Source organism: Phocoena sinus, chromosome 5 (assembly GCF_008692025.1).
Source record: "Phocoena sinus isolate mPhoSin1 chromosome 5, mPhoSin1.pri, whole genome shotgun sequence".
Classification (NCBI taxonomy): Eukaryota; Metazoa; Chordata; class Mammalia; order Artiodactyla; family Phocoenidae; genus Phocoena; species Phocoena sinus.
The window spans coordinates 93,968,861-93,984,840 of NC_045767.1; the positions used below are offsets into that span (position 1 = coordinate 93,968,861).

Below are 15,980 nucleotides of genomic sequence, written 5' to 3' on the forward strand. Positions count from 1 at the left end.
CTCTGCTCACCAACTAGGGCATGATATCCTCAGCTGAGAGGCTGCACTGGTATACCTTACATGTCTAGGTCTGCTAACTTTTATAGCTCATATCTATAAAATCGTCAATTATAACTATCTTACAAAACACCAAATTCAAGTATTCTCTTTCTTTTATAGAATTATGTTTTATTAGCTCAATAACTGCAGCCCTTTGCTCAAGTTAGTTCTTTTTATATTACAAAATGTTTTTAAGCTCAGAATTTAACAGACTCTGCTCTAAATAACACTCAATGAAACAAATCAGAGTAACTACTGCCAAATGAGATAAGTAGGGACATATATGTTTAAAAGGAAAGTGGGTTCGTAAGTCTTTTATGGACTCAGTTGGCCGAGGAGTATGGTTTGCAGCAGATCTAAACTTGTAGGTTCTATTTGGTGACATGAATAGAAGCAATAAGGATTCTCTCCAAGTTGCTGCTAACATACAGCGCCATTACTAATTTTTCATTTGAATGACATTTTTCTCCACTAAACTTTTACTTTTTATATAGACAGTTGATAAAAATTTAACTGACTGCTAACATTTTGTATCAATTTGCAGATACAAGTTATTAACCAATCTTAAGCAAGAGTGAGAACTACCAGGACTTCAGAAAGTCCTGGAACTTCAGGAATATAGTTTCTATTTGCCAAATACTTCCCTCTCTAGCCAACAATAAATTATCTGCTTGTCTAAAAAAGTAACTTCTTGCAACTTATGTTCTTGACTTTTATAAAATGAGTAAGTCAGAAGTACTATAATGAAACCTACAAATATAGCTAGGAATGTTCTTCATACAAAACTAATGGAGAATATATTATCAAGAATCTTACTTTTAAAGTAATCTAGAAGGGATGAAAAGAATCAAGAAAATACTATCTGAGCTTTAAAAAAGGAAAAAAGACATCTAACACATAAATTTAAAGTGTGTAAAACTATACTCTTAAAAATGAGTTGCCATTACAAGATTAAAATGTCTCTTAGTTTTATAACTATCTGCTCACCCTATGTATCCCAATAGGAGAAAAAATTTAAAATGAACACTCTTTAATTAGACTGACACCTACCTGTGCTTTCTGAAGCAGTTCAATTGTAAGAGGAAGCCAATCAGGAATGAGTTTCTCCATTTCCAAACTAACCATGGCCAGGGCAAGCATGGATCCTTTGAATTGCAGAAGTTGGCTGCAGGCCATACAGTGAAGTAATTGCTTGGTAAGGACTGCCAAATGTTGAGATGGGCTCAGTTTGGGCAAACTAAAAAGTAACTGTGGCCTAGTTGACACTGCAATGGCATGGAACTAAAAAAATAAAAACAATCACAAGAACATCACTAGTTTTACTCAAATGTCTAGATAAGCTATATACAGAAACTGATGTAACCTCAGGTATTACTCAATTTCTAAGTTTGCAATTTTAGCTTCAATGATTTGACATACACCCCAATTTCTCATTTTTCCTTGGCTAACTGCAATTATTTTCCTTTTCCTAAAAATCAGAACAACAACAAAAAAAATGAGTGGGCAATCTACTTTTCAAGTTACTGAAATAGGACTACACATTCAAATAAGAAACGAAAAGATTTCAGGTATATTTACAATGTGAAGAAAATCCAATGGTGTGGCTGTGTGAAGATCCCAATTCAACTTATCCAGAATAATTCTCTCCATCCTCAGAATTTCAGATGAAGAACATCCACAGAAACTATCTCTTGCCAACACCTTCAGTACTGGTATTCTCTATCCAAAGCAAAGGGGGATGGGGCAGGAGGACAGGACAGAAAAAAATAAACTCAGTTTTTGTTTTGGTAAACAGAAAATAAAAGGATAATTTCAAAAAAGAGACATGACTAATCTTTAAAGGAAAATATTTACCTCGTCTTCCTCAACAGTCTTGGCAGCTAGGAAAAAACAGCTGATTGCAATACAACTCAGGTATTTTGGGTGGGCCTAAAATGGGGAAGAGAGAAAAAGCAACTTCAGTGATTCTTCAAAAAGATGAGTTAAAAGTATGCACACAATTCTATGGAATTCAATTAATCTGATTCCTACGCATTTTTTAAATATTTATTTATTTATTTTTGCTGTGTTGGGTCTTCGTTTCTGTGCGAGGGCTTTCTCTAGTTGTGGTGAGCGGGGGCCACTCTTCATCGCAGCGCACAGGCCTCTCACTATCGCGGCCTCTCTTGTTGCGGAGCACCGGCTCCAGACGCGCAGGCTCAGTAACTGTGGCTCAGGGGCCCAGCTGCTCCGCGGCATGTGGGGTCTTCCCAGACCAGGGCTCGAATCCGTGTCCCCTGCATTGGCAGGCAGATTCTCAAGCACTGCACCACCAGGGAAGCCCCCCTACCCACTGCTTTCTAGATCAGAGCTGACTTTTAACTTCATAACCTCAGCCTTATACTCTATGGAAATACTAAGAACATTCCATTGTTGGAAGTTCAACCAATGCTAGTTAGCCAAAGTTAATTTCTATCCAGCAGAGATGAGCTTGATTTTACAAGACATTTTTTTATTTAATAAAATTCCCCAAATTAAGAATATATTTGTATATTTTTTAAGCTAGTTTTATTCTCTTTGCCTGTTATATCAGTTAGATTAACATACTAGGTGTTAGGGGGATTAAAGAGAAAGAAGGGAAAATAAAATAAAGGCTATTAATATATTTCACATGCTTTAAAAAATTATAGGATGCTAGCAGATGAAATTTTCTAATTAAATGTTCACCCAAAAAATTATATATTCAAGATCCATGATAAGAATGAAAGGCTCCTACATATATACAGAACCAATTAGTGGGGAAAAAACCTTTCTTGGGTTTGACACCCATAGGAGGGCTTGAATTTGCCTATTTTCCTTATCTATAATGAGTTCTATGTCACTGGTAGAATAGGGTTTGCCAACCCAGCATCAGAATCCAATTTTAAATAATCAGGACAGGGATTTCCCTGGTGGTCCAATGGTTAGGATTTGGTGCTTTCACTGTCATGGCCTGGGTTCAATCCCTGGTTGGGGTACTAAGATCCCGCAGCTGCTCGGTGCAGCCAAATAAATAATCACGATAATTTAGTCCAATTATATTGAATGACACAGAGATAAGTTAGATAACACAAAGAAAACCTGTTTCAACATTTTATACCTAAACATTACATTCCCATGAAGCCTTGGGGAAGGCTTCTGATGACCAGAGTATGGCCTTGATTAATTACTTAATAAACATGCCAACTAATGACCATTGTGCCTCAGTATAAGTGGCAGACTGTCTAGGAATCTTCCAATTCTCTGCCCGTATGAGAAATAAAAGCTAGTTCAATACTATCAATGTTTTAAAATAATCATTAATATTAATCAGAATATTACTGTTTAGAAAGCACTGCCATAAATATATCTTCTTTTACAGATGAGAAAACAGTCTCAAAGGTTAATGGACACCACACAAGTGATATAGAAAGTGAAGTCAGATCTTGTTGCTAAGACAGTTTTCCAGGTTCCCTTATTTCTCCATGTACACAACATATCAAAACCATATCCCTGAGGTAATCAGAGTTCATTACAAAGAAAAGAGTCCAACAGTTAACAACTTTGGGTAGGAAATGCAACCCCCAAATCAAGGGCACCAATAATAAATTTAGGACTGAAATGAATCCCAACAGCAAATATATGGGTGTGTGTTTTTTAAACAAACAGTAGTTCTCAATCCTGGATGTATACCAGAATCATCTATGTAGTTTTTGTTTATTTAAATACAGATGTCCAGATCTCACCTACTAGAGATTCAGATTCAGTATGTCTGGGATAGGGCTCGAGATCTATTATTTTTAAAGAATTTCATAGTACCTTCTTCTGCACAGCTGGGATTGAGGTTCCATTCACTGTTGTAGCCCTTTAATGGTCTGCTTTAAGCACCTTTAAACTATGAATACATTTTAGATGAATTGTTTCAATATAGATTAACCATATCTAAGTATCTGATGCTAGTAGCGTGATGGGACCCATTAAATAAGCAATATGAAAGAAATGATATTTTACTTGGCAAATTTCTCTAATTGTTCCAGAAACTTCCCCTAAATCTGTTTAAAATGTTTAATAATAAGGCCAGTAAAAATCTTCTCTATGATAGAAGCTACAACAAGTCCATTAAAATTTTTGAGGAATATACAACCCAAGAAACGACACTAACCTCAAACGAATCTTTCTCTGTGAAAGGGAGATTAGCTACAGTAGGGGACTAGGGAGAAGGGAGGGGGACTTGATGCCTAGATAAATGTAGGCATCTCAGATAACCCAGACTTCAGGCAATTAGTGTCATTATAATTTAAGTTGCTTTACTCTCAAAAGTAGAAGTTTGAAACATAGAAAGGTAACTTGAGTGGCCGTCCAAATTCTTCCACTCCATAATTCTTTGGCTTCTATTTTTTTATACCTAATAACAAAGAATATGGCACCCTCAGCACTGAATACATCATTCCTGCAGCTACATATTCCTAGGCATACAAATAACAACTGAATTGCTTTTCATGCCTTGCTATTGAATAAATGCTGCCTTTCTGCTTTAAATCTGTTGTGGGCCTACTATGACTGATTTCACATAAGATAACCAACAATATATTATAGCAATAGGGACAACATAAAACTTACCCGTAATGCTGCCATTTAACAAAAATACAATGAAGTTATTTTATGACAGTTCAGTTCATCTTGTTATACTCCTCTAGAAAGTATTTATATATTGTTCAGAAAACTACACAAAAGGGATTCAATAAATAAGTAGTGACAGAGAAAAATATGCAATAGGCTTATACTTTTCTAGTCTGATTCAATGTTCACAACTAGTACTCAGTGTGTTAAAAAGATGACTGAACATTTTGCCAATGCTATATGGTTTGTATTAAAATCAAGAGATCAAAACTTTCATAGGTTAAGTATAAATTATGAATACTTGTAGCCAAAAGAAAACTACAGAATATAATTAGAAACATTTCCGAAAACTTAAAGCAATAGCTTATAAGTATATATATAATCTTTAGGAAGGTTTTCCACTCCTTCCCACTTTGTAGAATATTTTACTAATAGTCCCTGGTGTAGCATATAAACCCTCAAAAAAGAAGCTGTATGTAAGTGTATTCTAAAATATTTACCTTTACAGTAGCTAAGAACCTGTCCAAAAGACTGCTAGCCAGAGCAAATGTTTCTGGGTAAAGGTTGAATTGGTACTTGAGTTTGGCCAGCCACTGGATCACTTCATCTCTCTGGGATGGAGAAACATTCTATAAGGGAACAATTAAAAAATAAAAATAAAGTGAACAAGTAAAGTTTCAAGTTATCATCAAGGATATGTTTGTAATTCTTGTTTATAAAAGGTTAGCAAATGCTATGGAATATGTGTTTATATGTTAAAAACTTTTAAAGTTTATTCAAAATCTATCAAACTTGAAATAAATGAAGATAAAACCTTATGTACTACTTATAGCATTTAATATCAATATCCAATATTCTCTTATTTATTAAATAAAATTTTCACAATGTCATCTCACTATATATCTATACTTTAATTAAGTTGAGGTTTTAGATTTTAGGTAACACTAATATCAACTGATAGTAATTTTGGAAGTAAGTTTTCTTAATTCTTGAGAATAAGAAAATATACTGGATTTCTTTCTAAGGCAGCAAATAGCCATTAAACTATTTTAGGAAACACAAATGGACTATGATAACAGAATGACAGTCCATTAAAAACAAAACTAAAGTCACGAGGAATAAATGAAAAATATCAGGAATAAGAGACAAATTACACATTTAAAGATGATGAAAGAATATTGAAGGGGAAATTAACCTGAACCAACTTATCATTACAAAGATCACTGCACAAACACTAAACATTATTGGCATTTTAATCTTCCAACATATTATTTTAAACTGCTGGATATAGGCTTAATTTTTAAAAGGTACACACTTTAAAGCAGTATTTAACGATTTACTCTTCAGTTTTGTAAGCACCATAAAAAACAAAACAAACCTAGTAATACTTAATCTACTACTAATAAAACAGATCTATGTAAGTACTACTTCTGCCAGGTAAACACAACAAACTACAGAAATAACTCTGTGATTAGTGGGAAAGACTATTTTCAATAAGTGAGAGTTCCAGACAAGTAAAGGTTTAATCTAAGCACTGCAGGATTTATCATAACCATTTTGGATAGAAATCTCTTTAAAAATAAATATAATACTTATCTCATTCCTCAGAAAGTAGAGAGACCACAGCTTAAACCTTTTTCCTGATCATTCAGGGTCAACTTAATGAAATTAATTCCTATATCACAGAAAGATGCCTCAAGAGCTACTGAAGCACGAAGGGCTGTACATCTTGACAATATATCTCCTCAAACAGGTATTTCAGTTGGAATTTCTTCTCTCCCTCCTCTTAGCTTTCTTTAGTTTGTAAGGAATAAGCGCTTTGATGATCATTATAATCTCTACTATTGCACTGGCTAGTTTCTCTTATTTTACTCCAACTCCTCTTTCTGTCAGTTTTCAGCTTTGACACAACAAAATAAAGTGTTTCTGTGTTGGCCAAACCAACTAATCACACACATAATTTTTATATTTAGCTCTAAACTTAGTTATAGCTGGTATTTTAGAAGGTTAACTGCCATACATTCACCTTCTGGTCAATTCCTTTTGTCAAATAAAGATTGACTCTAGAATACTGCACAAGAAATACTGAGAAGAAAATGAGATAAAGATGGTTTACAACCTCTTATATTTACATCTCACCACCAAGCTGGTGTTAAGACTATGAACAATAATCTGAAAACATCTGACAATCAAGACATTTAACTGAGTTCATATTAATGAACATTAAGTGTCAGTCGTATGATAGGTCATGGGAATACAATGAAGAATGAACTCTGGGACTTCCCTGGTGGCACGGTGGTTAAGAATCTGCTTGCCAATGCAGGGGACATGGGTTCAATCTCTGGTCCAGGAAGATCCCACATGCCGCGGAGCAACTAAGCCTGTGCGCCACAACTACTGAGCCTGTGCTCTAGAGCCTGCGTGCCGCGACTACTTAGCAGGTGTGCTGCAACTACTGAAGCCCGTGTGCGTAAAGCCCATGCTCCGCAATAAGAGAAGCCACCGCAATGAGAAGCCCGCGCACCACAACTAAAGAAAGCCCGCGCGCAGCAACGAAGATCCAATGCAGCCAAGGGGGGGATAAAAAAAGAATGAACTCCCTCTTTAAACTTTACAATTTAAAGTCTCACGGTGAGGAAAACAATCAGAAAATGTTAATAAAATATGGTAAGCATTAGAATAGAGGCATACACAGGGTGCTAGCAGACCACACTGGAAGGGCACCTGGCCCAGTGTGGGAGTAGAGTAAAAGGCTCTTGAAGGAGACAGTAACTAACTTGTATCTTAAGGTGAGGGGATGGGGTGATCATTTGTGAGGCAAGGAAAAGAACCAAGTATTTTAAACCTGTGAACTTTACTCTGAAGGATAGGACCAATGTCAACCTGGAGGCAATAACCTATTGTTAAGCTCCTCAGATTTGCATATAAAAATCAAGATGGATGGAAAAGACTGCTAGAAACAGATACTCTGACAACTAGTGAAACTAGTGATACAATTCAATGAATCAAAAAGAAACAGTAAGTTTCTTTTGTTCATGGGACTGAAATTGTGGGCTTGACAGGTTTGGGGTATATAGAGTAGCAGGGAACTGTATGTCCTGCAGAGACTATTATCCAACTTGACAAGAGGAAACTGGAGTTACGCTATTAAAGCCACGAGTTGGATTCTCACTCTTACAAAAGGAGTCTGAAAAAGGCAGCAAAATACTATCTGGGGGCTTCCCTGGTGGCGCAGTCGTTGAGAGTCCGCCTGCCGATGCAGGGGACACGGGTTCGTGCCCCAGTCCAGGAAGATCCCACATGCCGCGGAGCGGCTGGGCCCGTAAGCCATGGCCGCTGAACCTGCGTGTCCGGAGCCTGTGCTCCGCAATGGGAGAGGCCAAGAAAGTGAGAGACCCGCATACCACAAAAAAAAAAAAAATACTATCTGGATTCTATGGCTTCTCCAGAGGTGGGAGGAAGCAGACACAGCCCTACAGCTAATCCCTGGGTCAGACAGCTCTTAGTATGGTCACTGGTTTTACAATATTCCATCTTCCATAGAGCCTTGAGGTGCTACTTTAAGAGCTGGACTAGGGGCTCCTAAGGGTCCCTGGGAACCAAGTGAAGCAATCACAAAACTATTAGATGGAGAGAGTTAAGTATTCAAGAGAAATTAAATTTCTACCAAGTTGAGTTTTTATCTAAAAGTGCCAAAAAAAAAAAAAAAAGTAATGTTAAGTAAGCCATCCGAACAATTCAATTACAAGGAAATAAATTCATACAGGGAAAGGCAGATGGTGATACAATCTGATGAAACTGGGGACGCTTTTAGGGAGGTGAAAGAACAATGATCTAGAGTAGCAATGAGGAATAAAAACACCATTAATTCTACCTTCAGGTCAGAGATATAGGGGAAAAAAAAATCCCTAAATAACAGATTATATTATGTAATGTGACTATCTGGTGTTTGACATTAAACAAATACATAACACAAACATATAACTGTAAGCAGTCCCACAGAAGATGAACATAATGTTCTGTAAGTATGGGTGTAACACAAGGGAACACAGTTAAATAGATTTCCATACCATATTTATAACTAAATGATATAACTTATGTAAAACACACAGAATGCAAAAGGCACTTAAATATTAGTTTTGCCCTTTCCCTCCTCTAAAAATACCTGGTACTCTGTGATGCCAGAAAAAACAAATTTACAAAATATTACATATAAATAATTCTCTTAAACCAGTTACAATGCAATTAGTTATGAAAGAGATGACAATCTTTGGACTTTAACTTATATTAAAAATTTGAGAATAGAACCAAGAAAGCATTGTTGCATGGCTAGTATTATCAACACTAGCCAAAACTAACAATAACCAAAAAAACCCCACAGAAGATAATGGTTTGAGAAGACTCACTCTTAAGTGAAGTGATACTGATCCTAAGATCACTTTTTCAAATCAATTAAAACCTGCACTGAACAGTAATATTATCAGAATAGCTTTAAACAATTAAGTTCTGTGCATAAGTAATCCCATCAGGGAGGGAGGGAGGGAGGAAGGAAGGAGGTCTGCCTACCCTAGATAGTATTCCCTGATCAAGGGATCTGTTTTCTCTTATATGGATTTCTCAAATAGGGTTAAGAGAGTTCAGTCAATTGGTTGAACAACTAATCCCACAGAGAATTTATAATGGTTTGACTCAACCTGGTAAAACACAGGGCTTTATATTCCACTGCTGCTATTCTGATCATTAAAACACAAATCCTCCCCAGCTTTAAACTCTAAAAGGTTCACCATTACCTAAGAGATTAAGTATAACTCCCCAGGCATGGCATACAAATCCCTCTTTGACCTACCTCTCCAGCCTCACTCACCTTTCATCACTTTCTGCCTTAAAGCTCATAACAGCAGTACTTGTATTTATGTTCTTCCTTGTTCCTGTAATGCTACTTACATCACTGCTCCTTTGCTCATACTGCTCCCTCTGGTTGGAACACACTCCCTCTCTTTTCCCTGGCTTATTATTTATCCTTTAAGAGATATTTCAATGGTCAGTCCCCACCAGATACTTTCCCCGATAAGTCTGGCTAAATACCTTCCTGTGCTCCCACAGCATCTCTTGTCACAACTATTAAGTTCAACACTTCTTAAAAAATTACCTTACTGCTTTTGCCTATGACTGAGTAGGTAGCAGCAAACCTACACTCTAGCTGAGGACTAGAAAAGCTATTAACAACAGCAACAGAAAGGCATGAGAACTGCTAGGATAACCGGGCCTTGAGGAGCCAAGATTCTGGAGAGGAGGTAACAATAAGAGAGGAGTCAACACTCTGCACAGCTTCCCCTTTCAGGCATCTGCCCATCCTGTGAGTATGGCAAGAGGTGTAAAGTATGAGCAAAGAAACCAACAGAGCTTTGGGAGTCTTACAAGGCAAGAGACAAAATCTGGAGACCTGAAGAGCCAAGAACCTAGTGGGAAGAGGGAGGGTCAGAGATCTGAATGTGACACTCAGCTGACTTTCCTCTTAATTCATATTCTGAATGAAATTCTGAAGTTGGGAAGGACAAGGTTCTCAGAGGCTAAGCAGAAAGCCTCTGAAAAGCAAGAATGAGTTCAGGAGGAGTTTAGCACCCTTCAGGAATAAGGGGCACTAGTAAACACTCCAAGCTCTCAGCTGGAATCCTTGGCTACACTCTAGGAGTTGGGGGCAACCAGAGGTGATGAAGCCATACCCAACAGCAACCCAGCCTCCAATCAGCACAGTCCCTCAGTGGATTAAAGTGATTAATCTCCTCTTCAGTTTGCCCACCAGAGGGAAGACTGAACCATCCTGCAGAAAGATAGCATCTAGAGCCTCTACAATTTTTCATAATGTTCAGCAACCAATCAAAAATAACGAGGCATGGGCTTCCCTGGTGGCGCAGTGGTTGAGAGTCCACCTGCCGATGCAGGGGACGTGGGTTCGTGCCCTGGTCCGGGAAGATCCCACATGCCGCGGAGCGGCTGGGCCCGTGACCCATGGCCGCTGAGCCTGCGCGTCCGGAGCCTGTGCTCCGCAATGGGAGAGGCCACAGCAGTGAGAGGCCCGCGTACGGCAAAAAAAAAAAAAAAAAAAAAATTAAGAACCCAATACGGGACCGAACAACAAACTAGGCAAGGGTGGACAGCTATGCTTTGAAGAAAATTTATAGCTCTAAATGAATATATTAAAAAAGAAGAAAACTGGAAAACCAGTTATTTAAGCATCTATCTCAAGATAAAGAACAGCAAATTATATAAAGAAAGTAGACAGAAATAACGAAAAAAAGAGCAAAACTAAAAAAACAAAAGACAAATGTATAATAGGGAAAATCAACAGAACTGAAAGACTGACAGACCTCTAGAAAGGGTGATTAAGAAAGAAAAAGCACAAATCAACTAAGAAATGAAAAAGGGAACATCACTATGGACCCTTTAGATGTTAAAAAGAAGATATGAGTAACTTTACACAAATAATTTGAAAATTTAGATGAAATGAATAAATTCCTTGAAAAACGCAACTCACCAAAACTGAGATAAGATTTAAATGAAGACCTGATTAGCCTCATATTTACCAAAGAAATGGGACTGATTATTAAATACTTTCCCACAAATAAATCTGTAGGCCCCAGTGGCTCTGCAGTAAAACCTTCCAACATTTAAGAAATAACATTCATCTAAACAAACTGAGAGCACTGAAAAAAAAAAAAAAAGCAGGAATACTTCCCAACTCATTTTACAAAGCCAGCGTAACTTTACCATGAAAACTAGACAAAGGCATCACAAACCAATCTGACCCATGACCACAGAAGCAAAACGCCTCACCAAAATATTAACAAAATCCAATGATGTATAAAAATTCAACACCTATTAATGAAAACATCTCTTAGCAAACTAAGGCAGGGAGAGGAATTTCTTAATCTAATAAAGATTAAGGAATATATAGCAATTATTATAGTTAATGGTGAAATACTGAAAACGTTCTCCTCAAATTCAGACTTCAGCAGTGTTCTGGAAACCCTAGCTAATTCTGTAAAACAGAAATATAGAAAGTATAAGGACTGGAAAGAACTAAATAAAACCATGATTACTCACATCTGACATGACTGAGTATAATACACAGAAAATCCTAAAGACTCGGCAAACTATTAGTAAGTTAATTTAGTATGGTCTATATAAAAATCTATTTTATTTCTATATACCAGTATATAGAAGCAAGCATGTAAAAAAATAAAAAATTTAAAACAATACCATTTGTAATAGCCTCAACAAGACTCAAATACCCAGGAATAAACCTAAATCACCAAACGTTAAAAGAAACTGAAGACCATCTTTAAAGAAAAATGGAGAAATACTCTATGTCAATGGAATAGAAGACTCATATTATAAACATGTTAATTCTTCCCCAAATCAATCTACAGACCAAAACCCCCCAATTTTTTTATTTTTCAAAAACTGACAACTATATTTAAAAATACATATGGAAGAACAAAGGGCTTAAAATAGCCAAGACAATCTTAAAAAAAAGAACAAAGTTTATGCCACCAAAGGCTTATTATAATGCTACAATAACTGAGGCAGTGTGGTATTAAATAGAGGCAAACAGACCAATGATGAAAAAAGGGGCCAGAAACTAACCCACAAATGTATCTACTCATATACAGCAGTCACTTGATTAAAAACAAAAGTATGTATCACGGGGAGACTTCCCTGGTGGTTCAGTGGCTAAGACTCCACGCTCCCAATGCAGGGGGCCCGGGTTCGATCCCTGGTCAGGGGACTAGATTCCCCATGCTGCAAGTAAAAGATCCCACGTGCTGCAACAAGGATCCCGTAAGCGGCAACGAATACCCCACGTGCTGCAACTAAGACCTGACGCGGCCAAATAAATAAAGAAAAAAGAAGTACATTGCAGGGCAGTGGCGAAAAATGTCTTTCTAATAAATGATACTGGTTTTCCATATGGAGAAAAATTATTCTTGACTCCTCCTACTTCATACCATACCAAAAAGGAAAAACAAAATCCTATCTTCATTACCTTGGATTAGGCAAATTTTTTTTTTAGTATCTTTATTGGAGTATAATTGCTTTACAATGTTAATTTATTTTGTACAACAAAGTGAATCAGCTATATGTAGACATATATCCCCATATCTCCTCCCTCTTGAGCCTCCCTCCCTCCCTCCCTCCCTATCCCACCCCTCTAGGTGGTCACAAAGCGTCGAGCTGATCTCCCTGTGCTACGCAGCAGCTTCCCACTAGCTATCTATTCTACATCTGGTAGTGTACATAGTCATGCTACTCTCATTTTGTCCCAGCTTCCCCTTCCCTCTGTGGTCCTCAAGTCCATTCTCTAAGTCTGCATCTTTATTCCTGCCCTGCCACTAGGTTCATCAGTACCGCTTTTTTAGATTCCATATATGTACGTTAGCATACGGTATTTGTTTTTCTCTTTCTGACTTACTTTACTCTGTATGACAGACTCTAGGTCTATCCACCTCATTACAAATAGCTCCATTTCATTTCTTTTTATGGCTGAGGGATAGTCCACTTTATATATGTGCCACACCTTTATCCATTCATCTGTCGATGGACATTTAGGTTGCTTCCATGTCCTGGATATTGTAAATAGTGCTGCAGTGAACTCTGTGATACATGTATCTTTTGAATTATGGTTTTCTCCGGGTATATGCCCAGTAGTGGGACTGCTGGGTCATACAGTAGTTCTATTTTTAGTTTTTTTAAGGAAGCTCCATACTGTTCTCCACAGTGGCTGCATCAACTTACATTCCCACCAACAGTGCAGGGTTCCCTTTTCTCCACACCCTCTCCAGCATTTATTGTTTGTAGATTTTTTGATGATGGCCTTTCTGACCAGTATGAGGTGATACCTCATTGTGGTTTTGATTTGCATTTCTCCAATGATTAGTGATGTTGAGCATCTTTTCAGTGTTTGTTGGCAATCTGTATGTCTACTTTGGAGAAATGTCTACTTAGGTATTCTGCCCAGTTTTGGATTCAGTTGTTTGTTTTTTTGATATTGAGCTGCATGAGCTGCTTATATATTTTGGAGATTAATCCTTTGTCAGTTAGGCAAACATTTCTTTCAAAGGACTAAGCAAAAAAATTTTTTTTGATAATTTGGTCATTAAAAATTAAGAACTTCTATTCATCAAAAGTCAACACAAATAGAGCTGAAGATATGTGTAATACACAGAGCCTGCAAAAGAAAGAACTCAACAATTTAAAAAGGAAGTCAATGGAACACAGGTGGAAGATTTGAACAGACATTTAACCAAGAAAGGATATCTAATGGCCAAATAAGCATATGAAAAGCTGCTGAATTTCATTAGTTATCAAGGAAATGCAAATTAAAACCCAATGTGATACTACAACACTCACCGTGATAACTAAAATGAAAAAGACAGACAATACCAAGGGTTGGCAAAGATGCAGAGGAACTTGGGACTTTCATACTCTGCTATAAGGGGTAAAAAAAAAAATGTGGTGTAAACGTGGTATAACAACTTTGGTAAGTAACACAATTGGTGGTATCTGCTAAACCTGAGTATACACATATTCTAGGTTCTAGGAATTCTAGCCCTAGGAATATACTCTATAGTAATGTACACATATGTTCAACAAATGACAAGCACAAAAAAAGACTCTAATGACCATCAACAGCAGGATGGATCAATGAATTCATATGATGGAAGAATACAAGGAAATGAGAATTAAATTAACTATGGCTACATGAAGTACCATGGATGCATCTTACACCAAAGAAAATGCTGAGCAAAGGAGGCCAGTACACACTTTATGATTCCATATACAAATATAATTCAAAACAAGGAAAAACTACTCTGTGATATTAGGATAATGGTTTCTTTGTCGGGAGGGGACAGATGGTAGTAACTATAAGAGGACACAAGGAGGTGCTAGTAATGTGGTGGTTACACAGTGTTATTTTGTGAAAATTTATAGAGTTGTACACTTATGATCCGTATACATATACTTTAAGAAACTGTTTACTTAAGGAAAAGAAACAAAACCTATGGGCAAAATAGATTTATTTGTTTACCAAGTCTACAGATGGTACAGAAAGGACAAAGTCAATACATTACATAACAATCATAATTTTAAAGCCAGAAAAATGGGCCAGCATCAACAATTTGAAACTTAGTAAGAATAAATATGAAACAGTGCACCTAAGTTAAAAATTTTAAAAGTACACCTAGAATAAGGGAAACTCTGCTTAAAAGCAGAGAAACAAAACCAACAAGGTTTTAAAAACAAGTTCAGTATAAGCCAACAACATGACACTGCTGCCAAGGCATAAAAATTTTTTTTAATTTAGGGCTATATTAATGAAATTATCAAGCCAAGATAAAGTGAGGTAATAGTTGCACTTTATTGCTCATTAATGACCACAACTCTAATGTCACAATTGAATGTCACAACTGAAACACAGTAAATTAAGGAGTATATATACATAGAGAAAGAAAAACTGAGAGGCACAATCTTGTCAAATGAAAAATGGTTAAAGAACAAAGGATATTCAACCAGAAGAAGAGATGACTGAGAGCTTAACACCTGACTGTAAGTAGATAAAAGGCTATCATTTAAAATATAAAATGAATATTTTCTGTACTGCTCCAGCGGAGAGAACTAGAACCAGTAAGTAGCCACTAGAAAGCAGCAGTTTTCAGGTTCAATTCAGGAAAAACTTTCCAATAATTGATAGAGCTTTTCTATGGTGGAATGGACAAAATATCCAAAGTAGAGGATCACTTATCCTAGATGTCAGAACTTTTTCTTTTATTTTGTGGTTAGACTAAATCAGTGTTTCCCAAACCTAACACATATCAATAAAACTGAAGTTTTTTTAAAATACAAATTCCATAGTTGCCACCACAAGCAACGTAGGTCTGGGAGGGGCCTGGAATCTGTAAGAAGCCTCCTGGGTGATTCTCATACACCTAGTAGCCTAGTGGTTCAAGATCCTGTTACTTGAAAACCACATAATTAGATGGCCTTTAAGGTTCCTTCTCAAATTTCTAATGGAAATCATCTTTATATAAACAGCTTGAGGCAAGGTTTACCTTTGTATATCAAAAGCACTCCGTACATCAAAATAAATTGAGAATATCTGAAAATACATGTCACTGTAACCAGTCTTTAATTTTTTTCCCCCGAATTTGTAACAAAATGGCTGTGTACTTGAAAATACTATTACTATATAAAAGAACTCCTCCAACCTGGATGAATTATAAAGAAATGATAATCAACGTTCATTTAACAAGTGTTTACTGTGA

General features: G+C 36.7%; 1 protein-coding gene across 2 annotated transcripts in view; it reads right to left on the minus strand.

Annotated features, from left to right (window-relative positions):
* CCNI (cyclin I) overlaps positions 1-15,980 on the minus strand; it is a 32,384-nt gene that overhangs the window by 6,592 nt on the left and 9,812 nt on the right. For both annotated transcript variants that reach the window (XM_032632920.1, XM_032632919.1), the window contains 4 exons: positions 5,157-5,285; positions 1,894-1,968; positions 1,618-1,758; positions 1,090-1,320 (listed from right to left, as the gene is read on the minus strand). In XM_032632920.1, the coding sequence (XP_032488811.1) occupies positions 1,090-1,320; positions 1,618-1,758; positions 1,894-1,968; positions 5,157-5,285 (576 nt within the window). The remainder of the gene's footprint in view (positions 1-1,089; positions 1,321-1,617; positions 1,759-1,893; positions 1,969-5,156; positions 5,286-15,980) is intronic.